Raw genomic sequence first — 15,858 nt, forward strand, 5'->3', positions numbered from 1 at the left:
ATCACATAGTGGAATAAAAAAAAAATTTGCAAATCAGGAAATGGTTGGCGTAGGGTGTTTAATACCGAGTATGGTGTCCGCGGGCATTAATTACGGCCTGGCATCGCCGCCGCATGCTGCTGATGAGCCTGCGGACCTTGTGATGAGGAATCTGGGCCCATTTCTCTATGATTGCATGTCTTAGCTCCTGAACTGTTTTTGGTTGGGCGTGGCGTGAAGAAATGGCTTTCTGCAGCATATCCCAAGCATGTTCAATTGGATTTTAATCCGGGGACCTCGCTGGCCAATCCATGCGAACTATAGTTGCCTTCTCAAGAGATCGGTTTTTGATGTGGGCTATGTGTTCACGGGCGTTGTCATCCATAAGAATGAAATCAGGGCCGACTGCGCCAGCGTTCGTACATACATGGACGTCTAAGATTTCATTGACGTTTCCCACTGCCGTCAGTGTACCGTTTTCAATGATGTGTAGGTCCGTTTTCCCATGAGTGCTTATTCCCGCCCACACCATGATTGAACCCCCGCCAAAACGGTCGTGTTCTGCAACGCATGCTGGAGCAAAGCGTTCATTTGGACTTCTCCAAACCCAAGCCCGTCTGTCCGTGAAGTCCACACAAAACCTTGACTCATCAATGAAGAGGACCAGAGTACAGTCATTAACTGTCCTTGTGATATGAGACTGCGCCCATTGCAAACGCTCTTGAATATGGCGTTGTGTCAAAGGAATGCGAATTGCTGGCCCCCATGACCTCAACCGAGCAGCATTCAACCTGTTTCTAACAGTTTGTGTGCTTACACGCTCACCAATTGCATTCTGGAAGTCGTAACGTAAGATCGTAGCGTTCGAGAACCATTGGCGCCTGGCCTGAAGGACAATAAGTCGGTCCTGGGCTTGAGTCGTTGAACGTTCCCGACCTCCGGCGTGGCCCTGCAAGACATTTCCAGTGATTTGGAATCGGTTCCACATCCTGGAGACAACGCTCTGGGATACCCCCAAGGGCATGAGCAACGTGCCTTTGTGAACGGCCAGTCTCCAACTTTTAGATACCCCTGTTCATCTTATCTTCACTTCATCTAACCTATCGATTGCCATAGTTTGTTAATTTCGAAGACAGTTTTACAATAAAACAAGAGAAGTATTGCTGCTTGTACACGTTTAAAGTCTCTATCACATCAGCCTCACGAAATTTAGTTCGTACGATTTGTAGAGAAATCAGTGTCGTAGAAAGGTCGCTAGCTTTTTCGCAGTCTATCTAGACAGACTTGTAGATCGTAAGGCAGATGTACGCTGTTTCTTACGTCGGTCGCATGGCTCGCACGATATTTAAAGGACAACATTTCGTACGGTCGTCGCAAAATGATCGTGCAACAGACGTGCAATTGTTAAGACAGTCGTAAGGCAATCGTACAAAATGGATTAAAAAGCGCAAGGGCACCGCACGACGCAGAAGAATTCGCAAGACTGCCGCGCGATTGCCACAGTGTCTGCACGTTCATCGCACGAATTCGAAAGTGTGGATTGAATGCAACACCACCATTTGAGCACCCCTTATTGTTTCAATCAAACCGGGATGAAATCAACCACAAGGGTTGCATTTGAGTGTTCTAAGACGGAGACTTCGTGAAAAATAAGAGCGCCACACAATAGTTCTAGCGCTGCTTAGACAGCTTTGTATTTTGTGCCGAATTTGATACTAACATTTTTTTCGTCAAATATGTTTGTAGATTCCCAATTAATGTGTTTAGAATAATTATGTCTTTTGCTTATGTGTTTAATTCTTAAAAATCTTACCTATGCCTTGAGATAAATTGTGTTTAATTTTGTTCACTTTTCTAATAATTTTATACATTGTAAGGTAAACTCGTATAAAATGAAAAAAAAAAACGGTTACACACCTGGCTCACCAAGTTTTATAAATCTTGACGGTGTACCGCCAATCGCTCTTGACTCAAAATTCTGAGTGTAAGTAAACCATTGCACTAATATATTTTCGGTTTCAGTGGACATGGAAAATTTGTCATTTCGATAAAAGTGCGTATATTCTTCATCGAAGTCTGAGTATCTTTTGAAGCTCTCTGTGAAATTTCCTTTGAAGATTACTTTGTAATCTGCTGTTCACTTGTTTCTAAAGGCTCTTCATCTGCACCAACCCCATTAACAAGGGCTTTTCCCCTCCCCCTAGATTTTTCTTTGGTTTGACTGGCATGCCAAGAGATTGACTGTTGGGGATTTGGAAAGGATATGATTTTTTTAAGATGCACAACTGACGCAGCGGTCGTAGGACTGTCGCACGGCTGTCGGACGACTTATACGACTGACTTACGATTGCCAACTGTCATGTGGCAGCATGTGATTACGGCCCGCGGAAGCCGCACGATGCTCGTGAGACAACCCTGCGGTCGCCGCAAGACAAACGCAAAACATTATGACTTGAGAACTTCCAGAAATCGTATGTCTGTCGTACTATTGTCTCAAGACTTCTTACGACGTCCAAAATCTGCAAAAAAAATCGCAGAAATAATGTGCATGTTGCGACGTTGCGACAAATTTGCGACCTTTAGAATTCGTACGACTTGCTTGCGACTGCCGCACGAAAAACAGCGATTTTTGTCAAAATGCGTTCGTAGGGCTGCCGTTAGGCTGATGTGATAGAGATAAAGTGAAAACACATGGCCATTAAACACCAAATTTCGATGGGTATGCTTTTCCACGTGCTTATCGTGCAAGGTGTACATGCCAAATCGATAACTTAAGTACACGATAATGAGGTATCCGTACAGGTGTATCGATAGCGGAAATATGATTTTAATATGATGATAATAGGACTGAAATATGCAATGTCAAAAAGGTGATCCTTAGCTAATTTTAAGTTGTATAATTTTCCAAGCCCTATTTTAGTTCAACAAAATAAATATTTTTATCGTGAAACATTGTAAATCAAAAGTCGAAACTATATAATCAAAATGTACACACTTTTAAAATCTTGTACAACAATTTCTTCCAAAGAACAGTAATAGCAGGTGATGGTCAAATATCTAAAATAGATAGGAGAAATTATATGCAAGAACTATGGTATAATTTTGGATCTAAACCGCAGAGAAAGTGTCTATACCGTTCAGAAAATGCCGTTTCTATATCGCTGTGTGCAAAAATGTTTATGTGGTTTACCGCAAGTATTGCCAGTCCCTACCTCAAAGGTCACACTTGTAGATCAAAAGTCATGATATGATTTTTTTCTTAAAAGTGCATTTATGTCTGTATTCTTTCTTTAATTCTTTCTTTCCTAGATAATGTTATAATAATTTGGCATAATTGTGTAAGACATGATGATGATAGGGGTCAGGTCCCCAGTTTATATGTCAAGGTCACACTTGTATGTCTAACATGAACGTAAATAGATTGTCTTTTTTATGCATAACTTTGACATTCATTGATGAACTTTGAATTAATTATGAATAAATATGCTGCTTATTAAGATGATATGTAATGAACAAAATTTCAAAATTTAGCTCAGCAGCCCAAAGGTCTGAATTCATGATACTAGTCATGTCCAGTTCATGTTGTTTTTTTTTGTCTTTCTGTGACAGATTTTGTATTAATTTGTCCTAAATATATGGTTCTTTAAAACAAGTTGTGATGACTTTGTAGCTTAAATATCAAGATCACGCTAGGAATTCTAAGGTTTATAGTTTCATATACGTGTATCTATGGATGAATTCAGTCATCATTTCTCTCATCAATGAATGAATACTTCTGTGGCTCAATTAGAAATAGGAAACTTCACAACGCACATTAATTTTTGATATTCTAACGATTGGGGGCATTTTGCAGGTGCGCGATGACGTAGTATCCTAACCCTCTTTTGGCTCGCATCGATATCAATATTGAAAGAAAAATACGAGCTTTAATCATATAATGATTTGCTCTTTATTATGCCACCGGTGCAAATGTCTATCTGTCTGAAACATGGTTTCCGCTGATTATTTTGAAAACTATTTATCATATTTCACATAGTGATTGGTCATAACAAGTAGATGACCTCTATCGATTTTGGGGTCATGAGGCCAAAGGTCAAGTTCACAGGGGCCTTTAATGTCAGAATGGTTTCCGCTTATTATCTTACTTATTTTTGATAACAAAGTCTTCATACTTCACAAATTGATTGGTTATAATTAGCAGATGACCCCTATGAATTTTGAGGTCACTAGGTCAAAGGTCAAGGTCACAGGGGCCTTAAATGTCAGAATGGTTTTCGCTCATTATCTTGGTTACTATTTATCACAAAGTCTTCATATTTACATATCGATTGGTCATACCTAGTAGATGACCTATTGATTTTGGGGTCACTAGGTCAAAGGTCAAGGTCACAGGGGCCTTGAATGGTAGTATGATTTCTGCTGATTATCTAGGTTACTATTTATCACAAAGTCTACATATTTCACATATTGAGTGGTTATAACTAGTAGATGACCCCTATTACTTTTCGGGTCAACAGGTCAAAGGTCAAGGTCACAGTGGCCATAAATGTTAGAATGCTTTCTGCTCATTATCTTAGTTACTATTTATCACAAAGTCTTGATATTTTACATATTGATTGGTCATTACTAGTAGATAACCCCTATTGATTTCGGGGTCACCAAGTCAAAGGTCAAGGTCACAGAGTCCTTGAATGGTAGTATGATTTCAGCTCATTATCTTGAAAGTTAATTACCACAAAGTCTTCATATTACACATAGTGTTGGTCATAACTAGTAGATGACCCCTATTGCTTTCGGGTCACTAGTTCAAAGGTCAAGGTCCCAAGAACCTTTAATGTCGGAATGGTTTCTGCTTATTATATAGAAAACTTTTTATCACAAAGTCTTCATATATCACATACTGATTGTCATACCTAGTTAGTGACCCCTATTGATTTTGGGGTCACTAGCTCAAAGGTCATGGTCACAGGGTCCTTATATGGTAGTATGGTTTATGCTCATTATCTTGAAAGCTTTTTATCGCAAAGTCTTCATATTTCCAATATTGATTGGTCATAACTATATTTTGATCCCTATTGATTTTTGGTCACTAGTTCAAAGATCGAGTTCACAGGGGCCTTAAATGTCAGAATGGTTTCCGCTCATTATCTTGAAAACTATCACAAAGTCTTCATTACTTTTCTTTTTTCCATAACTGAACACTTCCATTTATCCATTTATGGCAAGTTTCTATAACAAAATAACCAATTATGTGAGTCAAGGGCTAGAAAGGAGGGGAGGGGGGGCATATGTGTCGTTCGACATTTCTTGTTATAAATAATTTGTTCTCAATTTTAGGTATCCGCAACTTCATGAAAGACATTGAAATGATGCTGGGACCAAGGAATATTGTATTCTGGGCTTACTATTTACCAATGTGGTGTTTCATTACTCCAGGAGCTATTCTTGTATGTTTATCTTTTTTACCATCTCATGAAAAGATTTTTAGCTCGTTTATACGAAGTATATGGAGAGCTGTCCGACTCGCCCCGGCGTCAGCGTCCAGATTTCAGATTAAAGTTTTCAGGGCTGGGAATCAAAACTGCGTCGTATCCTACAAAATGTAAACAAACGCCGCCATCTTGGAACAAAAAGGGTATGTTTTTGTTTATAACTTTTTTTGTTGGAAATGACTGAAAACCAGATATATGTATTAACACGCTCCACTATTTTCCGGTTCGTTCGGTATATGTTGCTTGAACAACTATTTTGTAAAACAGAAGTTATAGCGAACTTGCAACTCGAAGCGGAGCAGAATTTTTATGAAATTGTGTGGATACGACGCAGTTCATATTGCATTATCCATCGTTTTTACCTTCAAATCAATTATTTATCCCTTTTAGAGTTCACCACCAACTTCAAAATATTATTTTGTATCATTTAATACAATTTCATGAAAAAGAAATGTTTATTTTCCAAGAAAATAATAATTTGTATGAAATGATACGACGCAGTTGAAAATAAAATATGATACGACGCAGTTGTATTTTATTTGCAGGCTGCATATTAGTTCAGCTATTAAATAATGCGTTAAGTATGGTAGCAAAGTCCAACAACATTTCTTGTTTACAACTTAAATCAAAAGCAGAGGTCACTCATTGGTTCCAAGAAAATGGAAAATGTAATGATTTTTTTTATAAAGGCTTTTTTTTCGGTCCCATTTTTGCACCTGTCATAAGCATCTGCAATTTCCAGAAAGCTGTATCAAATGCAATATACATTGAAACAAGTCTCCGCACACCCATTGACAACATGTTCTAGTGTTGCGTTAGAATGCTTATAAACTTGTTACCGTGAGTTCGAAACTAATGGGTTTTTTCCCATTGATATCCAGGGTAACCTCTCGTTAAATTATATTATATATGCGGAAGCTACTTTTAACCATGAACATGTTACTTAAAATATCATAATATCTGAAATAATTGTTTATATTTTCTTGGACGTTCAATATTCCTTTTTTTTGCAAAAAATATAGAAGTCTATGAAGTCTATGAACTTTAATCACAAACTTCATTTTTTGGCTAGCTACGCTCTTAGTAAAATGTGGTTCTGTATGTTCTGGGAAATGACTGCTTTTCTGCTGTTTTGTTTCAAACACTATCCTTCTACCATTTAGCTTTACTGGGGGGGGGGGGCGAGGACCTCAGGTGCGCCTTTGTGCATTACTTCAGGCAAAATGTTGCACCTGTAGAGAACCATCGACATTTTGAAATTTTCTTGCTAAGTTTTCCACGCTAAATAATCAAAAGTCCCTGGTGGTTTTCGAAATTAATAGAAGTTCAGTGCAAGTGATTTGAAGTCAGTAAACATAAAGAGCTCGGCCTCGGTCGGACACACCTTTCTGTTTTTTGTTGTGGTTGGTTTTTTTTTGTTGTTGTTTTTTTTTTAAACAAAATTTCTTTTGGTCCTAAATGTCAGCTGTACAAATAAGTAAGGGTTTTTAAAAGAAATTTTCAATGTAAACATGAAGTCATTTTTTGAAAACTTTTGTTTTATGTGTCAGGCAATAATTTATTAAATAAAAATCGCACATTAGTATGAACGTATGTTAAGATGCCATGTTTCTAGTCTGTGGAAAATTCGATGCGATAAACTGACTTAAATTTTCTTACCCCGGCTTTAATTTAATATAATGAAAACTTCTTCAATACTATTGAATCATTATGTCGGGCATATATCTGTATCAAATGTATCGGTGCAAAGCGTAAAATACCTTTGCAAAACGGACACCATCTTTACAAAATAATTTATAGTTTCATCATTTGTAACTCTATTTGACATTTTATTTATTACTGGAGAAGAATAATACTATGGTGCAAATATCGAAAATACATTTCATAGGCGATAAAGAAATGCAATACGACAAAATCAGCGTTAAAATGACTGAACGAAACGCATACCTTACTTGTAAAAATATATCAAAGCTTGACCATTTATAATATAATTTTAAAAAGTTAATGTTCATTTAAAAGTGGAATGATCACGCTGATGATGCTTTATTTCAAATACCGATTTAAGTTTCAAATGATAAAGCTTATCATTCTGTTCTCACCGATTATTAAGAAAATGAATACAATAAAATCGGCACGTAATAGACCTAATTAATAACGGGACTGACAGAAATTGTTGTTGATTTTAAGTTACAAAAGTAGGCATGCATGCATTTGCGCATACCTCTCTTCCGATAGCAAGAGACCTTTTTTTTCTTCAAAATTTGTAATTCTTTCTTTAAAAAAACAACAAAAAAACAAAGGTCATTCCGGATTGATACAAGGTCCACGAGAGGTTACCCTGGATATCAATGGGGAAAAAACCCATTAGTTTCGAACTCACGGTAACAAGTTTATAAGCATTCTAACGCAACACTAGAACATGTTGTCAATGGGTGTGCGATGACTTGTTTCAATGTATATTGCATTTGATACAGCTTTCTGGAATTTGCAGATGCTTATGACAGGTGCATAAATGGGACAAGCCTTTATAAAAAAAATTATTACATTTTCCGTTTTCTTGGAACCAATGAGTGACCTCTGCTTTTGATTTAAGTTGTAAACAAGAAATGTTGTTGGACTTTGCTACCATACTTAACGCATTATTTAATAGCTGAACTAATATGCAGCCTACAATGAAAATACAACTGTGTCGTATCATATTTTATTTTCAACTGCGCCGTATCATTTTCATACAAATTATTATTTTCTTGGAAAATAAACACCTTGTATTTTCTTTTTCAATTAAACGTGCCAAATTGTATTAAATGATAGCAAAATAATATTTTGAAAAGTGATAAAAAATATGGTGTGAACTCTAAAAGGATAAATATTATTTAAGGTAAAAACGATGGGGATTAATTGCAATATGAACTGCGTCGTATCCACACAATTTCATAAAAATTCTGCTCCGCTTCGAGTTGCAAGTTCGCTATAACTTCTGTTTTACAAAATAGTTGTTCAAGCAACATATACCGAACGAACCGGAAAATAGTGGAGCGTGTTAATACATATATCTGGTTTTCAGTCATTTCCAACAAAAAAAGTTATAAACAAAAACATACCTTTTTTGTTCCAAGATGGCGGCGTTTGTTTACATTTTGTAGGATACGACGCAGTTTTGATTCCCAGCCCTGGTTTTGGTGCAGTAAAAATATTTTTCACTATCATTTTTAATTTCATAAGATATCAACTTCAAACTTCAAATATATGTTTCTTATCATCAACCACATCTTATGTGACAAAATTCATAACTCTATCACCAATTTTTCAGATTTATCTCCCCTTGAGCTTAGAATTTTCCTTGAAAAATACTATTTTTACTGTTAATTCTTTATTTCTTAAGGGATCAACTTCATACGCAAATATATGTTCCTTATCATCAACCACATCTTATTGTGACAAGGTTTATAACCCTATCATTAATATTTTCAGAATTATCTCCTCTTAAACTTAGAATTTTCCTTAAAAAATACTATTTTTTACTGTTACTTCTTTATTTCTTAAGGGATCAACTTCATACTTCAAATGTACGTTCCTTATCATCAACCACATCTAATGTGAAAAGGTTCATAACTCTAGCACCAATATTTTCAGATTTATCTCCCCTTGAACTTAAACTTAGGTTTTCTTAAAAAATATTATTTCTTACTGTTAGTTCTTTATTTCTTAACGTATCAACTTCAAACTTCAAATATATGTTCCTTATAATCAACCTCATCTTATGTGACAAGGTTCATAACTCTAGCGCCAATATTTTCTAAGATTTATCTCCACTTGAATTTTTCTTAAGAAATAATAGTTTTACTGTTACCTCTTTATTTCTCAAGAGATCAACTTCATACTTCAAGTATATGTTCTTTATAATCAACCACATCTTATGTGAAAAGGTCCATAACTCTAGCACCAATATTGCAATAATTATCTCCCGATAAACTTAGATTTTTTTACTTAAAGAATGTTATTTTTTTTTACTAAAACTTCTTTACTTTTAAAGGTATTTACCTCAAACTTCAAATACTTTTGCCTTATCATCAATTACATCTAATGTGACAAGGTTCATAACTCTTGAAGCAATATTTTCAGATTTATCTCTCTTTGAACTTAGGATTTTCTTTAAGAAATATTATAACTTCTTTACCTTTTAAGGTTTCTACTTCAAATTTCAAATATATATTTCGTATCGTTACACACGTGTTGTGTGACAAGGTTCATAACTCTAGCATTACTATTTCCAGAATTATTACCCCTTGAACTTGGAATTTATGTTAACAAATGTTATTTCTTTACTGTAACTTAATACATAATTATACATAATTGACTTTTCTTTCATAGTTTTGTCTTCCTTACTGCGCCCAGTGTTTTATTAGTCGAGCTTCGCTGTCTCCTGTGACAGCTCTTATTTACTCTCATAATAGGGTTCGCTACGATTTTCGTATTGGGCTGTTCTATTTCACACCCTACTGTGGCTATGGTAAAACTATTATACAAAAGTAAAAAAAATACCCCCACCCTTTCCGGCGCCTTTGTAAATGAGTTGCATACTTAGGATGATGTCATAACGCTGCTAACAAATTGCCGTAGAATTTTCTAATAATTATAAATGATATCGCCTAATATGGTTAAAACCTGCTGTTAAAACCCTGGGGTTAAGGATAAGGTCACTGTTACTAAAAAATAAAAAAAAATTGTTTCCGGTTAGAATTGAGATATTGTAATCAAACTTGGTATATAGCAAGCTTATATGAATACCCCGGTTGGGATTAGTTTTAGACCCACGTTTGGTCAAGGTCAGTGTTACTTAAAACAGAAAAAAAATCCCGGACTCAGTGTTACTTAAAACAGAAAAAAATCCCGGACAATAACAAGAGTTTTGAATTGGATAATATTATTAAATTTGCAAAATAGCAAGCTTATGTGAAGACTCCAGTTGGGATTGGTTTTGGGCGCCTTAGTTTCAAGGCCAAGGACATTGTTATTAAAAATAGAAAAAAAAGTTTCCGAATGATAACTAGAGTTTATGTGGAGACCTCGTTTGGTGTAGCTTTTGGGCCTCCTTCCGGACAATAACTAGAATTAGGAATGAGGTATTGTAATAAAACTTTCGTAGAACAAAATGTTTTCTACCTGAAACGTTTCGTTGGGATTACGTGTTCTTTTCATTAAAGAAGTCTACCTTGAATATTTTATTGAAATTAAGATCTTTTTTAATGCCTTTAAACTAAAAATGTATTCATTAACGTGTTGAAATCAAAAGTAAAAGATGCTATGTTCACATACAATTTCTATTTGTATTATATCTATAATCATACGACACATTTTTACAGGACATTATTTAGTTTATACAAATAAATTTTAGTTCGATTGAGTTGCTATAAGCTTATTGAAACACTCTCGAATCCGTTCCTGGAACAAACCAGTACTAAGCAATGAATGGAAAGTTTCTTGGTCAAGGAAACAACGGCTTGCCCCTGACAGGGTTTGAACCCACGCGGTCAGCAATCCTTAGATTACTAGTCCAACGCGTTAACCTCTCGGCCATGCCGCCACATTATTTACAATAACCATATTACATGAAAGTTACAAAACATTGTATTTTGGTAAATTTTAGTGTTGTTTTTTCTTAAATGTATGCAGAGACATATATAACAGATATAGGCAACTTCCTAACCAGGCAAGATATCACGCGTGCTTGCTGAACTTAAAACTTGTCGCAAGTAAAGCATATTAATCAGTAAAACGATATATTTTCTGAAAGCTTATACATTTGTCTATGGCTGCGGCAACAATTTATAGTTCTCATTTAGATAAATGATACATCATGTTTTGAAAGTAATTATTTATTAACTTTTGTAACTTAACTTTATTGACGGAAACATTGGCTCAGTAGGTATGTTCTGCTACTTTTTTGAAAGGCATAGAAAGTTACAATTTACTTAACCAGCAGCAATACAAAAAAGATTTAACTTTCAAATGGTGTATATTATAAAAGAATCAAATCTACATCCTTTAAGTTTTACTTGCTACAAAATACCTAATTTTTTACTTTTTGATAGGCATGAGTGATATTTTAATGGAATGTATAGGAGCTGCTCATCGTCTCTGATTTATGTAAAGTCAAACACTGACAAATAATCAAGGAATTATGAAATTTGTCATTTAAAGTACCATACTGATGCCAACTTTTGCAATAATTTTCACATTCATATGTTTAAAATAATAAACGAGAATGCATTGTTTTACAATCATTTTTCCTATTTAGGTATGTAAAACAGTGACAGATGACTAGCCCATGTGTAGTACGTACTGTACTTTGATTTTTGAAAGAGTTTTATTTTGTTACAGTTCATTATCATCATGTCAGGCGTATATTACACACCAGTTTACTACGTTGCTGATGAACCGTTCCCATCGTGGGCTCAGGGTGTTGGTTGGATCCTGGCAGTGCTACCTATTGTTTGGGTTGTCCTGGGAGCGATTGTGGCTATTGTCCGAAATGGTTGCAGTGTATGTAACTTTTCATGAATAAATATCTACATGTATTAATTTACCTTTCATCTACTACATGTACAATTCTTCGTATGCTGTTTCACGAAAGTTACGTTGCAATTCAACAGCTATGACACTCCATTTTTATACTAAGATGACGTTGCCGTTCATGCAAGGTTGTCGTTAATTTTATTCAAACATTTGTAGATCAGTTTAAGTGTAAAATATTAAAGTGATGTTTCCGACAGAAAATTGTACTCTCTTAAGTCTTTCCATGACTGTATTTTTTTACTATTCTGTTCTGGTAGTGTGAAAGATTGAAATAAAAACACTCTAAGTTAAATTGAATTCAATCTTACAAATGATATTTATTTAAGATTCGAGCAGCTGTAACACCGAGACCAGACTGGGGTCCTAGGTTGAAGGTCAATCGAACCGGCAAATATTACGGAGATAATTACGGCTACGTTCCAGACGACGACGAGGAAATTCCAAAGATCTATGCTGTCGATGACCCCATAAAGGTCCCAGAAAACGGGAGTAAGCCTACAGACTATGCTGATTTTCACAAGCTGTAAATATTCCACTGCATTCTTAAGTTTACCTGTCTTTTTAAACATTGACATGATTGACTCAAAGTGAAAAAAAGCAAACATTTATTGTAGCGTGTTTAACGCCAACAATTGTACAACACTTAATCTTTTAACAAATTAATATCATAATATATCTTATACAATATACAGTGACAACAACAACTGGACATACTGTTTGTCTCTAAAATAGAAAAAAATCTTAGATGTATTATAGACACATGTATAATTAAAGTGGTTTAAAAAGAGTGATTTTAATTTTATATAATTGTACAATTTTGACAGCAATTTCATTTTTAACGGAGCACGTTTTTTATATTTGTTTATCCAGGAATCGAGCATTTTTGTCTAACATAATCATCATGTTATATGCGTATTAAGGGTATGTTTAAACTTTCCTGACTTTTTATTGTGTTTTAAATGAAGCAATTTCCGGTCTCTCTTGAAATCTAAACGAAATCCAAAATGCATGCTTTAATCTGAAAACCGAATCATCTATTGTGATTTACATTGAAATAAAATACCTACATAAACTCTACAAAATGTCCTATTTCGTGAAAATATCTTTTGGTTTATATTATTATCATTTATATCCTGATATAATATCAAAATTATATAAAACATTGTTTGTTAAAATCTATGTCTTGCGATTCCTTTGCATGATATACATGTATATCACAAGTTGTGTAAAAATCTCTACGCATGTTTAATGCTATCACAGAGAAAATCAATGTTTAAAAATATTTAGTGTAGAATATCTTAGATGTAGTACAATTAAACATGAGCTACTTTTAACTAATATCTAATCAAATCTGAGGGGAAACGTTTTATATTGTGATTTTCTTTTATTCTGTTACTATATATACCTCTGACACAATACTCCTGTGTGTGAATCAATTTGCTACAAATTCCCTTGGAAGAAATTTGCAAGTTTATACATTTCTTTATATGCCTAACATTATTCAAAATTGATACCATGGTTTATTTACTTAAAGAGCACTTGTCAGCTTGCTTGAGTACTGTACTGTGAGGTTATATCGCTGTACTGTGTACACTTTAACGTTAGGTTATATCGCTGTACTGTGTACACTTTAACGTTAGGTTATATCGCTGTACTGTGTACACTTTAACGTTAGGTTATATCGCTGTACTGTGTACACTTTAACGTTAGGTTATATCGCTGTACTGTGTACACTTTAACGTTAGGTTATATCGCTGTACTGTGTACACTTTTACGTTAGGTTATATCGCAAAAATCATTGCGAAAGAAATTGAAAGGGAGTAATTTTCATAACTGAGATAGTGCCTTATCAAGTAAACATTTTGATGAATTGAACTGGAAGGAAATTTGTACCGTTTTGATTTTTATACAATCGTTTAGTTCTCTTGTTGATGACAGTTATGAATATATATATATATATTTTTTTTTATTTTTACAGTCTATTAAATTACTTGTAATCAGAATGTTTTCTTTCTTTATTTATCTCATCGATGACTGGTATCACAGTCGTAGTATGAATAATAATTATGATATGTTATTACAATAACATACACAGGTAAAAATGCACCAGATGTTAAACGTATGTGACACACATGTTTTACATATGGTCTAAGAAACATAATTATGGTGTCTCCAAGAAAATTATCCCAGATGTTTTGCATATGGTGCAAACACATGTTTTTCATATGTTTTTCATATGGATACACATGAATAACATATTTGGAACAATTTCTCCAAGAAAAGGTACTGTATGTTACATTTATGGTATAGACATGTTTTTCACATATGGATTCACATGAATCATGTTTTTCATTATAAATGGTAACTTGTGTTCCAGAGCTTGATAATTCATAAGAATTTAACAAGTGTTAAAGATCCTGTATGTTGTAATTGAGGTTGTATACCACATTTACGTGAAATTATAAATATGTATATAATTATGCTTATAAAACAATTTTCAAACATCGAAGAATATGTAAAATATGTACTGCAAATATTTGTTAATATTATATGTAATCATTAAAATATATGCATTCATTTCTTATTGAAAAATTGACTTAGACTTTAAAGAAAATAATTTTTTATTACCTCTAATATATGAATTCATTTCTTATTGAAAACTTTGACTTAGCCTTTATAGAAAATAATTTTTTATTACCTCCCTTTATTTACATGACATGTAAAATTCGGTAATATTTTTATAGATAATGCTTTTTGGAACTTACAAAATGTATAAATCTTAAATTTGAGCATTATATTTATGATGGTCACTCCCTACATTACAACATATTTATGATATGATGGTCACTCCCTACATTACAATGATATGACGGTCACTCCTTACATTACAATGATATGATGGTCACTCCCTACATTACATCATATTTATGATATGATGGTCACTCCCTACATAACAACATATTTATGATATGATGGTCACTCCCTTCATTACATCATATTTATGATATGATGGTCACCCCTACATTACAACATATTTATGATATGATGGTCACTCCCTACATTACAACATATTTATGATATGATGGTCACTCCCTACATTACAACATATTTATGATATGATGGTCACTCCCTACATTACATCATATTTATGATATGATGGTCACTCCCTACATTACAACATATTTATGATATGATGGTCACTCCCTACATTACAACATATTTATGATATGATGGTCACTCCCTACATTACAATGATATGATGGTCACTCCCTACATTACAATGATATTTATGATATGATGGTCACTCCCTACATTACATCATATTTATGATATGATGGTCACTCCCTACATTACAACATATTTATGATATGATGGTCACTCCCTACATTACAACATATTTATGATATGATGGTCACTCCCTACATTACAACATATTTATGATATGATGGTCACTCCCTACATTACAATGATATGATGGTCACTCCCTACATTACATCATATTTATGATATGATGGTCACTCACTACATTACAACGTATTTATGATATGATGGTCACTCCCTACATTACAACATATTTATGATATGATGGTCACTCCCTACATTACAACATATTTATGATATGATGGTCACTCCCTACATTACAATGATATGATGGTCACTCCCTACATTACAAAAACGACCATCGGTATAAGGAAGGTATTGTATGCCATTTTTTACAACTCAGTGTCCGACATTTAAGTTGCTGTTCCTGAAGGCAAATCTGTTTATGAAAAATTTTACAAGAACAAAAGTTCTCCGAAAAATATACAAA

The 15,858-nt window shown here is 34.2% G+C and overlaps 1 protein-coding gene across 2 annotated transcripts in view; it reads left to right on the forward strand.

Moving 5' to 3' along the window:
• LOC132751955 (sodium- and chloride-dependent glycine transporter 1-like) overlaps positions 1-14,050 on the forward strand; it is a 74,302-nt gene extending 60,252 nt beyond the window's left edge. For both annotated transcript variants that reach the window (XM_060742176.1, XM_060742175.1), the window contains exons 13-15: positions 5,317-5,426; positions 11,853-12,014; positions 12,374-14,050. In XM_060742176.1, the coding sequence (XP_060598159.1) occupies positions 5,317-5,426; positions 11,853-12,014; positions 12,374-12,574 (473 nt within the window). In that variant the 3' untranslated portion in view covers positions 12,575-14,050. The remainder of the gene's footprint in view (positions 1-5,316; positions 5,427-11,852; positions 12,015-12,373) is intronic.
• The last annotated feature ends 1,808 nt before the right edge of the window (positions 14,051-15,858 follow it).

Source organism: Ruditapes philippinarum, unplaced genomic scaffold (genome assembly GCF_026571515.1).
Source record: "Ruditapes philippinarum isolate M1 unplaced genomic scaffold, ASM2657151v2 ctg7309_1_1_1_1, whole genome shotgun sequence".
Lineage (NCBI taxonomy): Eukaryota > Metazoa > Mollusca > Bivalvia > Venerida > Veneridae > Ruditapes > Ruditapes philippinarum.